Source organism: Portunus trituberculatus, chromosome 41 (assembly GCF_017591435.1).
Source record: "Portunus trituberculatus isolate SZX2019 chromosome 41, ASM1759143v1, whole genome shotgun sequence".
Classification (NCBI taxonomy): domain Eukaryota; kingdom Metazoa; phylum Arthropoda; class Malacostraca; order Decapoda; family Portunidae; genus Portunus; species Portunus trituberculatus.
Genome location: NC_059295.1, coordinates 6,424,624 through 6,444,465, shown reverse-complemented (window position 1 = coordinate 6,444,465; position 19,842 = coordinate 6,424,624). Strand labels below are relative to the sequence as shown.

The 19,842-nt window shown below is 39.7% G+C and overlaps 1 protein-coding gene across 1 annotated transcript in view; it reads left to right on the top strand.

Moving 5' to 3' along the window:
- Window positions 1-7,987, top strand: part of LOC123516649 — a 33,498-nt gene extending 25,511 nt beyond the window's left edge. Inside the window, exon 8 of the mRNA XM_045276250.1 lies at window positions 7,717-7,987. Within this exon, the coding sequence (XP_045132185.1) occupies window positions 7,717-7,953 (237 nt within the window). The 3' untranslated portion in view covers window positions 7,954-7,987. The remainder of the gene's footprint in view (window positions 1-7,716) is intronic.
- Window positions 7,988-19,842: the final 11,855 nt, after the last annotated feature.

The following is a 19,842-nucleotide window of genomic DNA, read 5'->3' as shown; positions in this document are numbered from 1 at the left end:
GACAGAAAATGCTCTACTTTGAAAGGCTTCACTCCTTTCGAGATTCATGGACCAATAATATGAACAAAAGATTTTGAAATAATAAAAGTCATGCATCTAAATGATATATAGTTTTAAATTATTTATCAACTTTTGAATATACTTAAGAAATTAAGTTATAAAAGCTTTAAAACAAATACAAAGATACAAAACACGGCTAAAATGAAACATAAATTAAAACATCAATAAATAGTAATGTAGAAGTTTTGATGAAAAAAAAAAAAAGGAGATTCACGTATTCACAGCAACGAAATGAGAAACAGCCTATGCAGGTTTTCACCTAATGTTGCCTTAAGAAAGTCATCCCAGTTTGATTAGTTTTCCATGTTGCTTGGTATATATATATATATATATATATATATATATATATATATATATATATATATATATATATATATATATATATATATATATATATTTCAAATTGAATTTACAATGCCATTTTTTTTTTTTTTTTTTTTTTTTTTTTTGTGGTGGTGCAACACTTAAATTTTCTATCATTTTATTTTCAATAGCTGTAGGCTACATGGAGTGTTACATGTCTTGCCACATTATACAATAGTTTCATAAGAGAATAAGAATTATTTGGCCTTAACATGCTTTCAAATTGAATTTACAATGCCAACCTTAACATAATTTTTAATTCTCATACTCATAGCAAACAGTAATCTTTGGGAGGCCATAATCTCGGACCTTATCCATGTAGCGTTCATGTACTCTAAAAACTTTATTAATAATGAAGATAGATCAGTGCAAACTAAAGTAATCAAAGGATTTCTTAAAGTTACAAGAATTAGGTGAGCGGTATACTAGACCGTGTGCGTGAGAGCAAATTAAGTTGTTACACACATAGAACGAAGATGAGGATAGAAAAATAGAAGGGAACAGAAATGGGGTTATTTTAATTTATCTCATACACCTGTGTATGAGGTGAGAGATATACACTGTAGATAAATTTAGTTAGAGAATGACTGAAGTCATAGCCAGACGGTGGAAAACTCAAAAGATACAAGTCATATGGATGAGGGCAAATTAAGTTGTTGCGTAGGAGGGAACAGAAAAGAGGCTGTTATCACTTGTCTCAGATACCTGTGTTTAAAGCGAGAGATATACAACACAAATTAATTTAGTTAGAGAATGACTGAAGTCATAGCCACACGGTGGTAAATTGGGAATATTCAAGACCTTGTGCATGAGAGCGAATTAAGTTGTTACGCACATAGAACGAAGATAAGGATAGAAAAAGCAAGAGGGATCAGAAAAAAAAGGGGCTTGAATTTTAAATCTAAGACTGCGAATGTTATAAAAATCAATAAAGAAAAATTAAGGGTGGTTTCAAGACATTTAGGGTTAAAACCGGTAGAACAGTCCGACCTGGGAACATTTATGGTCCCCTCCCCAGAATGCAACTTCAAGGCTAGTGCAAGAATCAGAATCGTTATATTTAGTTATAAATTTTGAGTGAAAATACATCAAAGGAAATGGTAAAGGAAAAAAACAGAAGGAGAGGAGGTAGAGGAAGAGGAAGATGATGGTGAGAAAGAAGGAAAGGAGAGAAAAGTGGACCACAATGCCTCTTCCCCTGCTAACATATCAGTCTCGAATGACCCTTGAGGTAGTACTGGACGAGTAGGTCCTTCATGGAGCTTAGGTGCATGTAGTTTTGTATGAAAGAAGAGAATTGTCTTTTGAGGGCATGTTCTGACTGCCCCTTTGTGTTGTGAGACACAAAGTGAAACATTCAGTGAGATCACACTGACTTAATGATTAGTTCACAGTATCACAAGAATCAGTTCTATTAGACCAATGCCAGCGATTCCGCCACAGAACTGATGGAATCGATTCCACTGGATGGAATTGATTCCATAGCCTGACGATTCCACTAGATTTGATGCACACAAAAGGCAATGCAACCAATGGAATCTGGGCAGTGGCATCTAAAGGGAGAAAAACACTATTTGATTGGTCGATACCCTATGACGTCAGGTGATTGATGCCAGATGCCTGCGGCTTCACGCGGCTATATATAAAGGAGGAAGAGGTGGAACCACAAATGGGAACAATGTAAAAGTGATAATAAAAGATGCATTAACTGTAGTGGCCCACACAGGACCCTAGCCTACAAATGCCCATTAAGAAAAGAAATAAGAGAGAACAAAAACAAGCACTCGCGAACCGCTCCCAGAACTACGCAAGAGCAACAACAGCAACAACTCCCACACTCAACCAAGCTGCTTACTCACCTAACTTCAACAACCAAATAGTACAACAAATCATCACAAGTGTCATACATGCACATATAAATAATGTAATAAAACCTGGATCCTACGAAGAGAGCCTCAACAACATGCTTAAGGCCAACAACATCGCTGAAGTCAAGGTTCCACAAGTTCCAGACTCTGCAAAACTGTACCCAAACATGTCAATAAACTCAATAGAAAAAGACAACCAAGAAGACCCCAACACAGATGAAGAGTCTTCAAATGGAAATACAATTATAGACATTGAGAACAACAATGACTCCAAAGATGAAGAAGAAACTGAAGATGAAGATGAGAAAATCAAGAAAACCGAAAAAGAAAAAACAGAAAATATAAGTGAGAAAAATTCCGTCACCCCCCACCACTCTCTAAGAAACCAAACTAGCACACGCAATAAAGCCAACAGCAACAAACACAGCTACACAACAGAATTGTTCCTTAAGGAACTTAGCAACACTCAAATAACCCAATCAGCTCTTCCTAACACCAAACAAACAGACCACACAACCAAGAAACACCCAAAAACAAGACGGAAGAACTAAACATAATACAACACAATGTACTGAAAGACACGAGCTGAGCAATATTTATAAACAATCTAATGCCCACATAATACTCATAAACAGCCATGGAGTAAAACATGATGAGTCACTGAAAATATTTGGCTACAAAACCCACTTAAAAAACAACACAAACACAAATTCAGACGGTACAGCAATAGCAATTAAAAACAACATATCCCATAGAATATACGATGACTTCATTTCTGATCTACTAGCAATAGAAATAAACACTTACACAGGTAACCTAGTAATAGCAATACTTTACCAACCGCCTGCCAGACAATTCTTACCCATCCCAGACTTTCTAAAATTATTCCGTAGAAACATACCAGTATACCTAATTGCTGACCTCAACGCTAATCATCCAGTATTAGAATACAGAACACATAACACAAAAGGAACACAAATTCATCACCTGATAAGAAACAGAACTATACAACACATAGGCCCTGATTTCCCAACTTACCTTGCTCACAACACCGCCACAACACCAGACATCATTCTCACCAACTTTAAAACCTACCATAACACATACATAAGACAAGGTCCGCTCACAACAAGTGACCACATCCCCATAATGATAACAATATCCACAAGACTCATCCTAATTCCAACAACCCCTAGACCCAATTTCTCCAGAGCCAACTGGGAATCCTTTCAGGAAGAAATTTCAAGGAACATAATATCACAACAAGACCACAACATTACAACACATACAGACATAGACACCGAAATTAACAACTGGTACAACAACATACACACAGCTATCACAAACAACATCCCCCTTACAACACATAAGCCACTTCCACACCCAAACCATCAAACACAACTCCTCATGACACAATTCAATGCTCTTAGACAACATTCATATCTACACATGGTTGGACACTCGAACTCTACAGACGATACAGTTTACTCAGAGAGACATTACAAGAACACCTTATTGAAGAAAACAATAACCATTGGAGCCAACTAATGTCAAATACTGCAGAAACATACAAAGACCCTGAAACCTTTTGGCGAAAAATAAAAAAAACTTGATGGGAAAAGACTCCTCAGACCGTCATTATCTACTTAACAACAATAATCAAAAAGTCAAATCCCCAAAAGGAAAAGAACAACTCCATAGAGAGGTCAGGGAAGAAATTTTTCAAGAAGAATATGAGGCCAAAGACCAAGAGGCAGAAGAGAATGAAACAAGAGTTCGACAGCACCTAACAGACAATTTACACCGCACAACACCACACAACACCACAGACACAAACAGGCTTAACCCAGAGATCCCTACAATAGAATCAATAACGACATCAGAAATAAAAAACGTCATAAAGCACAGCAAAAAATCCTGTCCTGGCTCAAGCGGCATAAACAAAACAATACTAACTAAACTTCCTAATGAGGCAATAAACAAACTCAAAGATATTTTCAATGCCACTCTCTCAGCCGGATATTTCCCTGATCAATGGAAAAAAAGCAACTATAAGACTGATACCAAAGCCAGGCAAAGACCACAAAAACGCAATAAATTACAGACCAATCTCCCTCTTAGAAGTGCCTGGAAAAATCTTCGAAAGAATTCTAAACAAAAGGTTAAGACAACACTTAGAAATAAACGACCTGTACAACCCAAACCAATACGGATTCAGGAAAAACAGGGGAACAACACACGCCTTGGCACTAATAACAGAGCAAATTGCTCAGTATAAAGCTGACAAGGGACAATGCAACATCATTCTAAGAGATATATCCAAGGCTTTCGATAAAGTTTGGCATGAAGGATTAAAACTTAAAATTCTACACCTGAGACTCTCCTATTATCTTTGAAAAATTCCTTTGTAACTTTCTGGACAAAAGAAAAGCAAGAATCAAAATTGAATAATTTTTGGGAGAATACTTTAACTTAAACTGCGGAGTACCCCAAGGTAGTGTCCTCGCTCCAACACTATTCACCATCTATACCAGAGACTCACCACTATCCACCACGGGATTCAACATCAGTTATGCCGACGATATAACACAATTAGTCCCATATCCAGGCAAATCTAAACAAATGATAAAACTCAGAACGCAAAGGTAAATAGAAACAGTCAACAAATATGAAAGGCTATGGAAAATAAAAACTAATATGAATAAATTCACCATCCTAACACTTGGCACACGAAGAGGAGAAGACATCATAGCTGACGAAGAACTAATAAATTATGAACGACAAGGAAAAATCCTGGGACTTCACATTACAACATATGGATACAAACAACACATAGAACATAGAAATAATCAAGCCAAAAGACAACTACACAAGCTTTACAGATTCCGTGATATGCCTGAGAGGATAAAAACGCATCTAATTAAGGCTCTAATCCTTCCCGTAATAGATTACCCACCAATACCAACCCACTCCATAAGCAAAACACAAATCAGCAAATTGCAAAAAACACAAAAAAAGGCAGTTCGGTTCGTCACTAACCAACGATACCCTTACACAATGAACACACAACAGATACACGAACACACACAAACATAAACAGTAAACATTAGACTTCACACAAGAGCAACCAAAACCTGGCAAAATCTTAAGCTACACCTAAACCAACATCTTCAATCAATAAAGAAAATCAAGAAAATATCTCCAATTACCACCGACTATTTCCCAGCAGCCTCTCAAAGACTGAAGAAATACCTGCCCCTCAATTCCACTAGCTAGATAGTCAATGCATACACGCGACACAACATCATACATTAACTAACTTAACACACACACAAAAAAAAAAAATGAAAACATCTCGCACAACCAAGAAATACTAACTAACAGAAACGAAACAATTACACATTACGCACACAAGAAACACCCCACACGTTAAAACAAACTCTACCACAACTACACAAATACATTAAGACCTAACAAGGTGGTGTGCCCACCAACTTCTATCTCCCACTATATTTCATATCTTCCTGTTCTTTACCTTCCACTCTCCACTACTTCTTTCCTTCTTATCTGAAAAAAAAGAACCTCCGTCGGGATCTGCAGTCATGTCTCTCATTTGTTAAATCATCAGCAAAACTCCTGTGACAGATTCACTGGAACAACCTCCACCTCCACACCACCAAACCCATCCTGGGCGAGTGGGCCTCCTCCAATCGCCCCACAAGGCGGGAGGAGGTGGTCCTCGCACGCCTCAGGATGGGCTGCACCTCCCACCCACATGCTCCCCTACATAGCCAACGCCTTCCCACCACAGTGTTCCAGCTGTAATGTCACTCTCTGTCGAGCACATCCTGCTTCACTGTGTGCGTTATCGTGAGGAGAGGCGGCCCTTGGCGGCGTATTGCCGGGGTCGCGGCCTCCCGCTAACGCAAACCACCCTCCTGGGTGATGAACACCCAGATGTGGTCGATAGACTGATGATTTACCTGACTGAGGCCAATTTAATCAGAGAGTTGTGATTTATGTGTATATATTATGTTATTTATTCTATGTATTTATTCTACATATTTATGTAAATAAAAGTATGAAAGTGTGTATGTTTCCAATTTTGCGTGATCTAATATGAATTTTTTCCCTTCATGTACTATATATGCAATACGTAGTGATACTACGTAGCCACCCTGTGTGATTGTGATTTATCCCCCCTCCCCCATGCCCTGACAAAGGACAATAGTTTTGAGATAGGTATAGGATCCCTGTGTGAATGGAGCGTGCATGAGAATGTGTGAAGATACTTAATGTTAAGATATTAAAACAAAAAAAAACAAAAATTATATAAATAAAGAAAAATAAATAAATAAAACCAATAAAAAACTGTATATATGTTAAAACAAAATAAAAGTCTTTATTTTAAAAGAAATGTAAAATTTAAAAAAATGAAAAAAATAAATAAATGGCCTAATACCCAAGACAGGGTGATGGCCAAAATTATTAAAAAAAAAAAAAAAAAAAAGGAGGGCAATCAGTCTAGCTAATGCTCTCAGGGGGGGAACCCGTGTCGCGCTTCACCATGGCAGAGTGGTGGAATCGATTCCGGAATCGTGAAGGCCATGAAACGATTCCGGTATCGAGGACGCAGGGAGGAGGGGAGAAATGTTGTATGACATGACGCACGGCCAGTGTCCCGTGCCCCACGCCGCCCGGGAGGCAGGCTCTGCTGGCAGAGTGGTGGAATCGATTCCGGAATCGATTCCAGCGATTCCAACAGCCTCTGGAATCGGAATAGGCGATTCCCAAGATAGCGATTCTTGCCCACCCCTACTCACTGGGAGTAACTATTGTTTCTGTAGGTGTCTACTGCCTTCTCCTAAATTGTATGAATTATTTCCAAAGGTACTTATACATTATGGCATACATGGAAGTGTTCAATATATAGCTAGTGGGTAGAAGAGTGCATAATACAAGAAAGATGGTTTAGGAAGAAAATTATGTGTCATGTTAGAAATTCCTTGAAATGGAGATGAAAGTAGTAAATGTTTTTTGACATGTATATTTAAAAGTAAGAATTGCAGAACCTATACATGTATGATTGTATTTCTTTTATTACACTATATTTACCACTTTTACAAATTATGATTTTTATGACCAAGTAGCTATTTTTTCTGAAATAAATATAATGTAAATGATAAAACAAAAGAAAATCATGAAATATTCATAAGTTTTTCAATAACTATTCTTGGTACAAGGATATGTGAAGTTCTCAAACAATTCTAGAAGGGTATATAAACTTAGAAAAGATTGGGGAGCAATGTTGTATCTGTTACCGCCACCCTTTCCTACGAGTACACAACAATACCAATCAAGGATGATACTACCAGTAAAATGACTTATTAAGTTTTCATGCCTCCTTCCTTCACCCCACCCACAGAAAACTGATCCTTGCCACTGGCGACGCCATAGAAGACACATCAAAGGAGAGGGTGAAGGAAAAATAAAAGGAGAGGAGGTAGAGGAAGAGGAAGATGATGGTGAGAAAGAAGGAAAGGAGAGCAAAGTGGACCACAATGCCTCCACCCCTGCTAACATGTCAGAGAGCCTCAGAATGACACTTGAGGTGGTACGGGACGAGCAGGTCTTCCATGCACGCCGTAAGTCACGTGGTTAGTCAGTTAGTTGATCTGTTACAGAGTGTCCTCAAGTTTCATTCTATGCCAGTTCATAAACTCATTTTTGGCATATGTCTAATTCAACCTAAGTAAACTCCTTTAGTATGTCACTTGTGCTTATGCCGTAGAGTAAGAAAAAATAATGATAATAAATAGATAAGTAAATAGATCAATACGAAAATAAACATCCATTAAAGTTATAGAGTATATAGAAAATAATTAAATAAATCCATAAAAAAAAGAAAAGGAATATCAGTAAAGGGGAATGTACTGGGATAAGCAATGCCAACGTTGTAATCATAAAACAGCCCGTCAAAACTCAAAAACTGAGTGTTCCTTGTAATCAGTTATTCCGTTAATATTAAATTCAGTTAAACAGTAAATGCATGAATGAACAACTAAATCAGGAAGTCATTCAATTGATAAGTAATTCAGTAATAAAAAAAAAGATCACATTCACTCATCAAGTGAATAAGTGAGTGAATGAATGATGTTAATGTGTCAATTGTTTAAAAGGTACTTAAGTAATCTTCATGTGATGTTATTAATTTTGTTAAGAGTTTAAAGAAAAACAGACTTGAAGCCCTTGTTACTTAAAGAGAAGTGAATGTAAGCTACAGTAATATGTATGGACTTTAGACAGGTTGGTGAAGGAGGTGAAAGGAAACACAACTGTCAGTGAGACGTCCGTTTCCTGGGAGACGAGTTTATTCTCAAATCTGACCAGTTTAACAGTTTATTTACAGAAAGGTTTATATACGGAGAGGCTGGAGAGTATGTATTCCTCCTCGCGTATAGGTATATAAGAAGAAAGAGAAGGTGAAAAAATAGAAGGAAGTACCGGGAAGAAAGTTGCTGGGTGATCCGCCTTGCTATGGTAATGATGCGTGTCACAGGGAAGTGTTAAGTATTGAGTGGAGACCGGAGTGTCCGGAATAAAGCCACCCACACTGCTGTGACAATTGATACTGAAATGAGGGAGGGTATACATCAGTACAAAAACATACTATACAAAGCAGTCAATACAATGGCACAGGGGTTAGTTCAATGTGGTGTTAATAGGGTAATGGTGCATCAAAATTGTCCCTATAAACTCTGCCCCAGATGGTAGAAAAGAATTCGCTATTCTGTATTCTATTCTATGTGGTCTGAGAAGGAAATGGGGTAGGTTGAACACTAAATGTTTTGTGTTCCTCTACCTTGTGTCATGAGAGGAGAATACATCTCCTGTCGTATTTGATTAGGCGAAATACTCATGCAAATGAGTCATAGACACTACCTCCTGGGCCATGTCACTGATGGTGAAGACAAGTTTCAGGGTTTTGGAACGTGGAAACTTATAAGCATCTACGACTGTAACCTTGTCTTGAAACCTGTGGATCTCACCTGAGTAGTCCGCGGAACGAGGTCGTCCAGGCGGGAGCATATGATCATGTGGAGTGCATGTAGCTCTGGCGGCATGGTGGGGATAAAGGAGGCGGCCAGGGTTCTAGGCTCGAAGGTGGATTTGATGTTCTCTTCTGTGGCTGTGAGTATAACACTATCAGGTGTTTCTCTGATCCTGGTCACTTTGACCGAAGTGGTTCGGATTTCCAGGAGCTGCCGTTTGGTGGCGAGCTCCATGGTGTCTGGGTGTCAGAGATTAACCCAGCCCATGATGAGGTAGGCAAGACAGTGGAAGGAACCAGAGGAGCATGGCCCAATGGTGATGGACAGAGATATTGAGGGAACACTACACTGAGGGACTGAGGTTGCATTGATGATGCACCATGGGGCTAATTCATTGAGACACACCGAATGGGGGCCACAGAGTAGGAATACCATAGGAGCACAATGGGGAGAAACTGGGACTCACTTCACTGCACTAAACTGGAGGAGGAAGTACACTAAACTGTTAAGAGTACTCACAGGAAGATGGTTTAGAGGCGTAGAGGTGGCTGGGTGACTCCTGGTGGCATGTGAGGGGAGCCACTTTGGGAGGACTTTTGGGTGCACTGAAAGGGAAAATCTCTGGGAATACTAAGAAAAGTAGGTGTGGAAGATCTCGAGGCAACAAAAGCCATCACTACATTCCAGAACATCAGTCCTAGGAGAGAGCCCGAGCACACCGATACACAGGCAACACAAGCACTAAACATGGCACCACATGGAGGCGCACGCGGCAACACTCACCGCCACTTGCAGAAGTAGGCAATCTGGGTCGCACTTCACTACACTGAGAGGATGGGAGACACTATAGGGACCACTAGAATAACAACACTCGCTGTACATTCTGCTTGGCGGTAGTGAACCTAGTGCTATGGGGAAACACTGTGAGGAAAGCTAGCACTAAATATTCACTGTAAGTCACACATCAATCGGGAACACTGGAGAAAGACAAAAACATCACTGTCACTGTAATCCATTCCATAAAAAATTTCGGAAGTTCGTTGCAAGTTGCAATCGTGTTATTCTAAGTGAAGACTTATTCTTACTGCAGGTAATATATTATACGGTATTGTATTTTCTAATTTTAATTCATCTAAGATTAATTACACCACTTTTCAAGATTGCTCATAATGTCACACAAATTCAATCAATGCCCTTAGAAATGTTAAGCTCATCTCCGTAAATCCTTATCTCCGTAAATCCTTCATCAATGGTAATCACATACAATAAAACCACAAACATTAGGTGCCAATTTCACAGCTGATGCATCTCAATATCAACTCAATGCTTGACTTCTATAAATGCCCATATAATGTATACACCACAATATATCATATGTAATTATCTCCTCAATATGATATATCTTAATGCATCAACTGTGGAATTGCACTACACATACATAAAATCTTAATATAACATCCTAATAAATACACATCCTATATTTGTTTCCTCCTTTCACTTAAATGACATAAACATTGTCTTAGACTGCATTAACAACTATAGAGCTTTACTCACTAATACAAGAAAGAGTCTGTCCATGACTCAAATGTTTCTTCTCCTCCTCTCGGCCACTGCCTTCTGCTTTCTCCTCTCGTTTCTGCCAAGATTCTAGAGATCTTCTTGCTGGTTTCTGCTTATTTTAAATACTCAAGGTTTCGTACCTTTTCTCCACGCCCATTTTACCATCTACCATTCAGAGATCAGACATGTGGAGGTCCACGTGTGACAATGTAAGGACGAGAACACATACGAAGGTAATGTAGAAACAACCTTAAACGTAGTATACACAACATTGCCTTACTGGTGTTTCATAGGCTCAACTTTTCCCTAGTCTCATAGCACGTTCACCATTGGTCTAAACATGAAATACTGCTTGTTCATTGGCCATTTAAAACCACCAATCCTGTTTAACTACACGTGGGGAAACACGTGTTGACTATACTACTCTCCAACGTCGTAACCAGAGTATTTTGTTTTGGGTGTTTGTTTGGGTCTGCGTACCATCTGATGCCTGGCTTCCTCTCTCTTGTTTATGTTTTGGCCTCCCACTCTCGTGTTCGCAGCAGGGTCCCTTTTACAATTCTCCCGTAGACGTAATTATTTACATCCTTGTGCCACTGCTGCATCACGCTATGTCCCACCAGGCTGTGGCATGCCAGGTTATGACAAAAAGTTTGGAGACGGCAGAGAGGTCTCAAGATTCCTTCTGAGCTTAGGGGTGAAAGTCTTCTCAGGATGAGAGGTTGCAAACCGGAGAAGCGCGCTGATTTACCAACACGCGGTTGCCTGAATCTCAGGATGTAGAGGTGGTGCTAGAGAAAATGTGGGTGCAACTGAAGCAGGGTCTGGCCCTCGCACAGTTGGCTGAGCTTGGAGGTAAAACCTACTCAATATGAAAGGTTTTGCATCAGGAGCACGACTCTAATTGGCTGGCTGGCGGTCGACGGAATCCCAGGATGCAGCCGTGGTAGCCAGTGCGGATACGGATGCGGCTGTAGTAGGGTCGGTCACTAGAGAGAGAGAGAGGTGTCGAGACATTTATCCCTTGAATTCTAACTAACTCTTTTAAACCTTTTATGGAGACTACAATTCCAGTGGGCCTTTTTTCTATTATTCATTTTTTTTTTTTTTGCCTTGGTAGTTCTCCCTCTTACATAAAAAAAAAAAAAAAGAGGTAACCAGCTCAGGGTGAATACCGGCGGATCGATCCTAGGCAGTGTTTGGCAGAAACTACAACCCTACAGACTGCAGCTGTATTGCCAAAGAGACTCCAATCGACACGTCTTTCCCTGCAAAGAAAAGAGAGGAAGTGTGTGTGTGTGTTTTTTTTTCTTTTTTTTTTTTACTACCGCTTCCCAAAAAAGAGAAGCACAGGCTTACTAGAGCCCGTCAGTATTTTAGTGTGCTTCTGGCACACAGCGACTAATGTGGGGAAGAAACATTCCCCTTCTAGTCGGGCAGTTACTTTCCAGTCTGAGTCTGACTCTTCCAGTGCGCAAGTTACTGGTGGCAAGACAGCAGAGTATGTAGTGCTTTAGAAGTTCCTCTGATTGATCTAGACCATTGGCTCCCAAACTTTTCCTGAGCGAGTACCTAGATGGTTCCAGAAAAACTTCCAGCATATATCAATTTATTCATAACTAGAGCACACAAATTAACTAATAACAAGGAACACAACTCAATTTCATGCGAGGAATGAATCTGTTTTTTCTCCTCCAGTTGATCAAAGCCAGATTATCTTGTGTAAGGCAATAATTATTTCCCTGAGAAATTAATCAATTTGATTTAAATAAAATTTGCATATTATCCCGCTCATGTACCACCTGGAAGGCATTCACGTGCCACTAGTGGAACATGTTTGGGAATCACTGCTCTAGACAGTGGGAGCTGGCTTCAAGTTCTTCAGTGATGATAGAGGAGTAGCAAAGGTATCCGAAGCAGAGGCGGTGTACAGCAGATTCAACACCTGGGTGAGTGTGTGGTGAGCTGAAAAGGGATCGTAGCGCTGATGTGGCCGTGCAGGACCCTTCCTCCATGGCGATATGGAAGGAACGTTGTGTGCCGCGGAGTGCTTCGGTGTTTACAATTGACTTTAAGTGGAATCTCGAAGGTAACAGCAGGTCCCTCTCTAGCTGGTCGAGCTGGAGCATCGGTTCATTCATTCCGTGGCATCCCGGTGTGCACAGGGATCCAGTGAAAGCTGATTTTTTCACCTACCAATGCATAAGCTAAAGGTGTGGTAGCAGGGAGGAAAAAAACAGTCTATTGTCAGTCATTCTCCCGGGAGAGAGGGATAGAAGGGCACCTAAGAAGTCAACAAAGATCCTTATTTCACAAGCGGATTGTTCCAGAGCATGTTGTAGGGGGCCCCAGAATCCCTACCAGCTCAACCTGGAGAGCACTGTTCCCATCCAGCAAGCGAAATGACTCAACAGCTGCAACGCAGATGAAGGCTGCTCCCATTCTCCTGTCACGGACGGTTGAACCATTTTTGTAGTACAGGAGAGCTTCAGAGAAGGAGACAATAACGATCCTCTCCAAGATCTCCTAAAGGAGCAAGGCAGGCAGCTGTGCTTTGGGTTGAGAGTGTTGAGAGAGGTGAACAGTAAAAATAACCTCATCCCAGGGGGTGTTAAGAGTTCATGTCCTAGCATGGGGACATTTACAAAATAGGAAGTTCTCTCAAGATTATGGGCCTGGACTGCGTCAGCGATGACATGAACACAATCACTGTATGGGGAAGTGATAACTGGACGTTGAAAGGCTTGTTTCATTTGTTGAGAAAGGGGTGTATGTGTCAATGAACTGAGATGTTTGGCCATGGCTAGAGTGGCCAATTCAAAGATGTTGTGTTGGATGGAAGGTAGTCCGTACTCCCACTGCATAATCTCAATGCACGTTCAGTGCAGTGCTGCCAGGATTGCCCATATAGTCTCGTTATGCTGAACTCCTAGAGTTATGGTCTGGGTGCTGCTTAGACCAAGGAGGCATGGGGCACAGTAGTCTAGGACAGATCTAAACGCAGTGACGTAGAAATGCCTCTTTATAGACATGAAAGCGCCCAATCTGTGCCAGGGGAACAACCATAAAATTTTAGTTTGGCTTCGTAGAGGATCTTGAGTCGCCACCGAGCAGTTACACAAGTTGTCATGACAGGGATTAGTTTAGAAGAAACCAGAAGCAAAACTCGACTCCCTACAGCAGCATTTCTTCTCACTTCCTTCACCTTAAAATATTATGCCTGTTGTAGCAGTTATTGCCTAGATATTTCTTTTTCTTAAATTAATTTGAGTGTGGCAGTAAGCATTTGTTTTTTGCAGGTAACCTTGATACTGAGCTGGTCTGCCTCAAGCGAGGAACTGTCTCAGCTCTGGCAGGTGAGTCTATCCTGTGATGACTTGTTCCCTTTGTCTCTGTCCAAATGTTATTAATTCATAGATGTCAACATTTGAGCAGGTAAAAAATCAATACCTAATTATAACAATTTAATTAGGGTGAGTTTGTAAACTGTTAATCACTTAATCTCTCAGCATTTTAAGTAAATCAATCAGCGCCTCAATATTTCATATTCAAAGCTGATGTTTTCTTTCCAGACATTTACTCTGGACACATTAACCTCACTAAAAACTAAGTTGATTAGAGTTGCCTACATGGGCGGATCTAGGGAGTGGCTACTTGGGCTCGAGCCCCGAATGCTTTCCAAAGAGCCCAGGATCTGTTCTGGGATCTGAGGACATGAGGAGTCTGAGTGTAATGTGCAGTACTAGAGTTTACCCGAAAGAGGTAGCATGTGCGGGAAAGCAGCCTGTGTGATATTATGATGAGTATAATACCTGTTAATTACGTGACGTTGTACGAGACAAGTTTACATTCGAACGGAAACCGCCAGTCAATTAGTTAGAAAACTTCAAACATGAGATAAAAAAAAAAAACTTACGGAAATACAATTTCATTGCAAATTTACTTAAAGTCGTACCAAACGTACTTTTGAGTTCAAACGTACAAAACATGGTACGTTTGTACCAAAACTGGCAACCCTGCCTGCCTGTTCTGAAGAAGTATTTCCCTCTACATGCTGTTACTACTACTGCTCTCGATGTTTTGTCCGCTTTGAATTGGTGGTTAGTTGAAGTAAAAAAAATGTAGTTTCGGTGTGTGTGGCAGCAAAAAATGAATAAAGAAATTTAAAAAATCCAGCATCTGCACCTTCGGGGCTAAGCCCTGACCGCCTAGAATCCTAGATCCGCCCGTGGTTGCCTACATTTATAGTACCCTACTAGTTAGTCGATACACATATTTATAAACACAAAAAATTTAATCCGCTCAGTGGAACTATATGTATTGAGGAAGGCGCTTCCAGTTATTAGGGGAGCATTAAAATATTCAAACAATACAGTAAAAATTAAGAAACAAAAACCAAATCTTTATTTCGCGCCGGTTTTCTATTCATTCTTTAAATAATGTTTTTGCTTTATTGAAGTCAACAGCAGACTTTGCATTGTTCTCTTTAATTTTTTTTTTTTTTTTTTCGCACCAATGTGTGGTCTTCCTGCTGTAGGTGCTGCAGGTCCATCTCTCTAGACGTCTTTCGGCCTAGTCGGCTTAGTAGGCTTACTACCTCCTGAGGCTGTGCAGGACTGGAGAGCACAAAAACTTCATCAAACGACCTTGTTCTACTCTTTCCCCGCTATAGTGGATTTTATTCGCTTACAGACGATTACGTGACTATGTGGCTATGTATTGCGCTCTGGAACGCGGCCCAAGTCACAGGCTCTTCCAAACTGTCGTACAGCTTCAACAGAAAACAAATAAAAAAAAAGCAGTAAAAGAAAAAGAAAAATACAAGAAAACTAAAGCCTAAGAGATAAAAGGGCGGGGCACAAGCTCAGGGGCAGGATTCACTAAACAGTTACGTATTTCGTAAGTCCCTAAGTCCGTATCTCTTCTAAGAGTTATTCACTAAATACTTACATACTTCGTATGTACCTCAAAAGTTAAGCACTATCTCGAGACCTCGTAAGGTTTCGTAACCCGGAACTATGGGCGCCTTTTCCCCACTACACAACTCCCGAGGTAGACACCGACGAAACCAGAAGTTAGAAAGTGAAGTAGTTTGAAATAAAGAATTACAAGTGACATAAGCACATGAGTGGTCTGAGAAGCGATGAAAGACTCTCTATACGAGTACATGAAAATACTAGTGTATCAGCACATGATACGTAGTAGCAGCTGAACAGGAAAGGAGAGTGAAATGTATAGGCTAATTGTAAGTTACGTTATCATGTGACAGTGGCCTAAGTAGGGAAGGAGTTTGAAATATATGTACTCGTACAGTGAATCTAGGAAAATGCTCAAATGATAGTGCTAATACTTTTATGGTGACTTATAGGCAATAATGTGTACAGTGTAAATCAGTGATCTGGGAGGTATGAATGCTTAGCAGTCACGTACATGAAGAGAGAGAGAGAGAGAGAGAGAGAGAGAGAGAGAGAGAGAGAGAGAGAGAGAGAGAGAGAGAGAGAGAGAGAGAGAGAGAGAGAGAGAGAGAGAGAGAGAGAGAGAGAGAGAGAGAGAGAGAGAGAGAGAGAGAGAGAGAGAGAGAGAGAGAGAGAGAGAGTGCCTTACAGTGACAGTGCAATTAAAAAATGGCTTTTATTTTACTTGGATTTATTATAATGTTTGACAATGACTGATTCTGATCTTTTAAACGTTAGTGATGTAATAAATATATGTTTCTTAACTTGTAAATCATGCTTTCCATAATGTTGATACACACAATGGGCCGCGTTGGTACACACAGTGGTCCGAGTTGGTATAGGTGAGCCGAGTTGACAATGAACCGAGTTGGCAGAGGTCTGAGTTGCCCTTTAACCCTGTTTTGGGTTTCACTGACACTGCTGTCTCTTACATCATGTGAGTATGACGCATTATTTGTTTTTACTAGCTGCTGATTGGTTAATGTCCCTCGAGGAAAAGGTGCTGCTATTGTCTGAAGGAAAAATGTCAACCATGCGCTAATGCCATCTAGTGGAGACTATCGCCAGGGAAGTTGACATGACGACCTTAAGAAACCTATAGTGAATCGATTTAGGGGAAGTTCTTATGGATTTCTTATCTTTTCTTTGTACGTTATGCTAAAGTAGGGAGCGTTAGTGAATCCCACCCCCAGGCATTTAAAACTTCAGCCCTGTAAACCGGTATAACCAGGTGAGAAATGCATCTTGGGCCTGGCCAAGGATTCTATAAGCTAGAATATACGTGTTCAATGAGCGGGCTGGAGGAATTGATTAGGGATCTTAGCTTCTAACAGATGGCGTGCAGGTCACAGGTATTAAGAGGGTGAGATATCGAGGGTGTCCATCAGTGGGGGAGGATGAGCGTCATTACAAGATTCAAACAGTCAGTCAGTCAGTGGAAGGAGCGCAAGGCACATCAGCCATTGCCCGCCTCCATCTGGGCCACACCACACTCAGTGCTCACTTGCACCGCCTACGTCTGTTTCGTGACCCTTTCTGCCCTTGGTGTAGGACTACCCCTGAGGCCATGGAACATTTCCTGCTTTAATGTCCACGCTTCCACTCTCACCACACTGCACTACGCTCCCAGCTCTCTGCCCTGACCATCACAGTCTTGACCTGCCCACCCTCCTGGCGGCCTCAGGTGTCCACCCCTGGCAACCTGCTGTTCTTCACCTTACTTGTGCCTTCTTGAGAAAGATCGGCCAGCTACCACGCCTGTGATACCCAAACAGGACTACCCCAGGGCTCATAATGATCCAAAAGAGGCCACGAAGATCTATGGATCCTTATAAGCCCTGGGGTAGTCCTCTGTGGGTATCACAGGCGTGGTAGCTGGCCGGTCTTTCTCAAGAAGGCACAAGTAAGGCGAAAGACAGCAGGTTGCCAAAAAGGGTGGACGCTGGAGGCCGCCAGGAGGGTGGGTGGGCATGTCCAGTGTTATGATGGCCAGGGCGGAGAGCCGGGAGCATAGTGCAGTATGTTGAGAGTGGAAGCGTCGGCATTAAAGCAGGGAATGTTCCATGGCCTCAGGGATAGTCCTACACCAAGGGTAGAAGGGGTCAGGAGACAGACGTAGGCGGTGCAAGTGAGGAGTATGGTGTGGCCCAGGCGGAGTCGGGCAGAAAACGCACTATATATATATACATATATATATATATATATATATATATATATATATATATATATATATATATATATATATATATATATATATATATATATATATATATATATATATATATATATATATATATATATATATATATATATATATATATATATATATATATATATATATATATATATATATATATATATATATATATATATATATATATATATATATATATATATATATATATATATATATATATATATATATATATATATATATATATATATATATATATATATATATATATATATATATATATATATATATATATATATATATATATATATATATATATATATATATATATATATATATATATATATATATATATATATATATATATATATATATATATATATATATATATATATATATATATATATATATATATATATATATATATATATATATATATATATATATATATATATATATATATATATATATATATATATATATATATATATATATATATATATATATATATATATATATATATATATATATATATATATATATATATATATATATATATATATATAACATGTTTTATTTGCTTTATAAGTTCATAACCACGAGAGAATGCAAAGGAAAGATAGGGATGGGAAGGAAGCGTGGGAGAAATCTTCTTAAGTTACTCCTGAAAACGTTTTCTATGAAAGTACTCGCTTCTAACAGATAGCAGCACCGTCGCTGTCCTCCAAACTTTAACCCACACCACAACTTCCTCTCTGTATATTCTTTGGGCCTGGCAAACACTTGTCACGGCTAAAGATGAGAGTGACAATGTCAGATACCAAATATCATATTTCCAAGAATTTTCGACCAAATCGACCGAATTTCCCACTTAAGGTCGCCATCTTGGATACGTTCCTTTAAGCGGAAGTTAATTTCTGTGGAGGTAGTCTCTGCTAGATGGCATTTGTGCATGGTTGACATTTTTCCTTCGGACAATAGCAGTGCTTTTTCCTCGAGGGACATTAACAAATCAGCAACTAGTAGAAGCAAATAATGCGTCATAATCACATGATATAAGAGACTGCAGTGTCAGTGGAGCCCAAAAGAGGGTTACAGTGAAACTTAGCCCAGCCCATTGCCAACTCGGTTCTTTGTCAATTCGGTTCACCTATACCAACTCGGACCACTGTGTGCAGCAACGCACCCCTTTGTGTATATCAAAATTATTAATGATGGAAAGCATGATCTACATGTTACGAAACATATATTTTTTATTTCATTAACGTTGATGAGTTTAAAAGGAGGGAATCAGTCACTGCCGAACATCATATACATCATATCATATCATATACAAGTGAAATAAAAGCCATTCTTACATTGCTCTGTCATTGTCAGGAGCACACACACACACACACACACACGTACGCTCTCTCTCTCTCTCTCTCTCTCTCTCTCTCTCTCTCTCTCTCTCTCTCTCTCTCTCTCTCTCTCTCTCTTTCATAATATACTATATATAATTTATATTTTATTTACTTATTATCTATGTATTTTTTTTTTTTTCTCACACCACCTATATGAAGTGAAAATTGGGGTTGTAGTTTCCATCTTGTTAGGTAGCTAGAGAAACTGAGGCGTGAGCCGTGACACTTGACCTAACTTGAACCAGGTGAGGGACCCAAGGGGACACGCCGACCACAACTACCACATCGTGGCAACATTTGAAAAAACCTCTGCCACATGTCACAGAATTTTTATAAATCGTTGCTATAATCCTAAACATCGACACTCACTGTAGCTACTATGTGGCT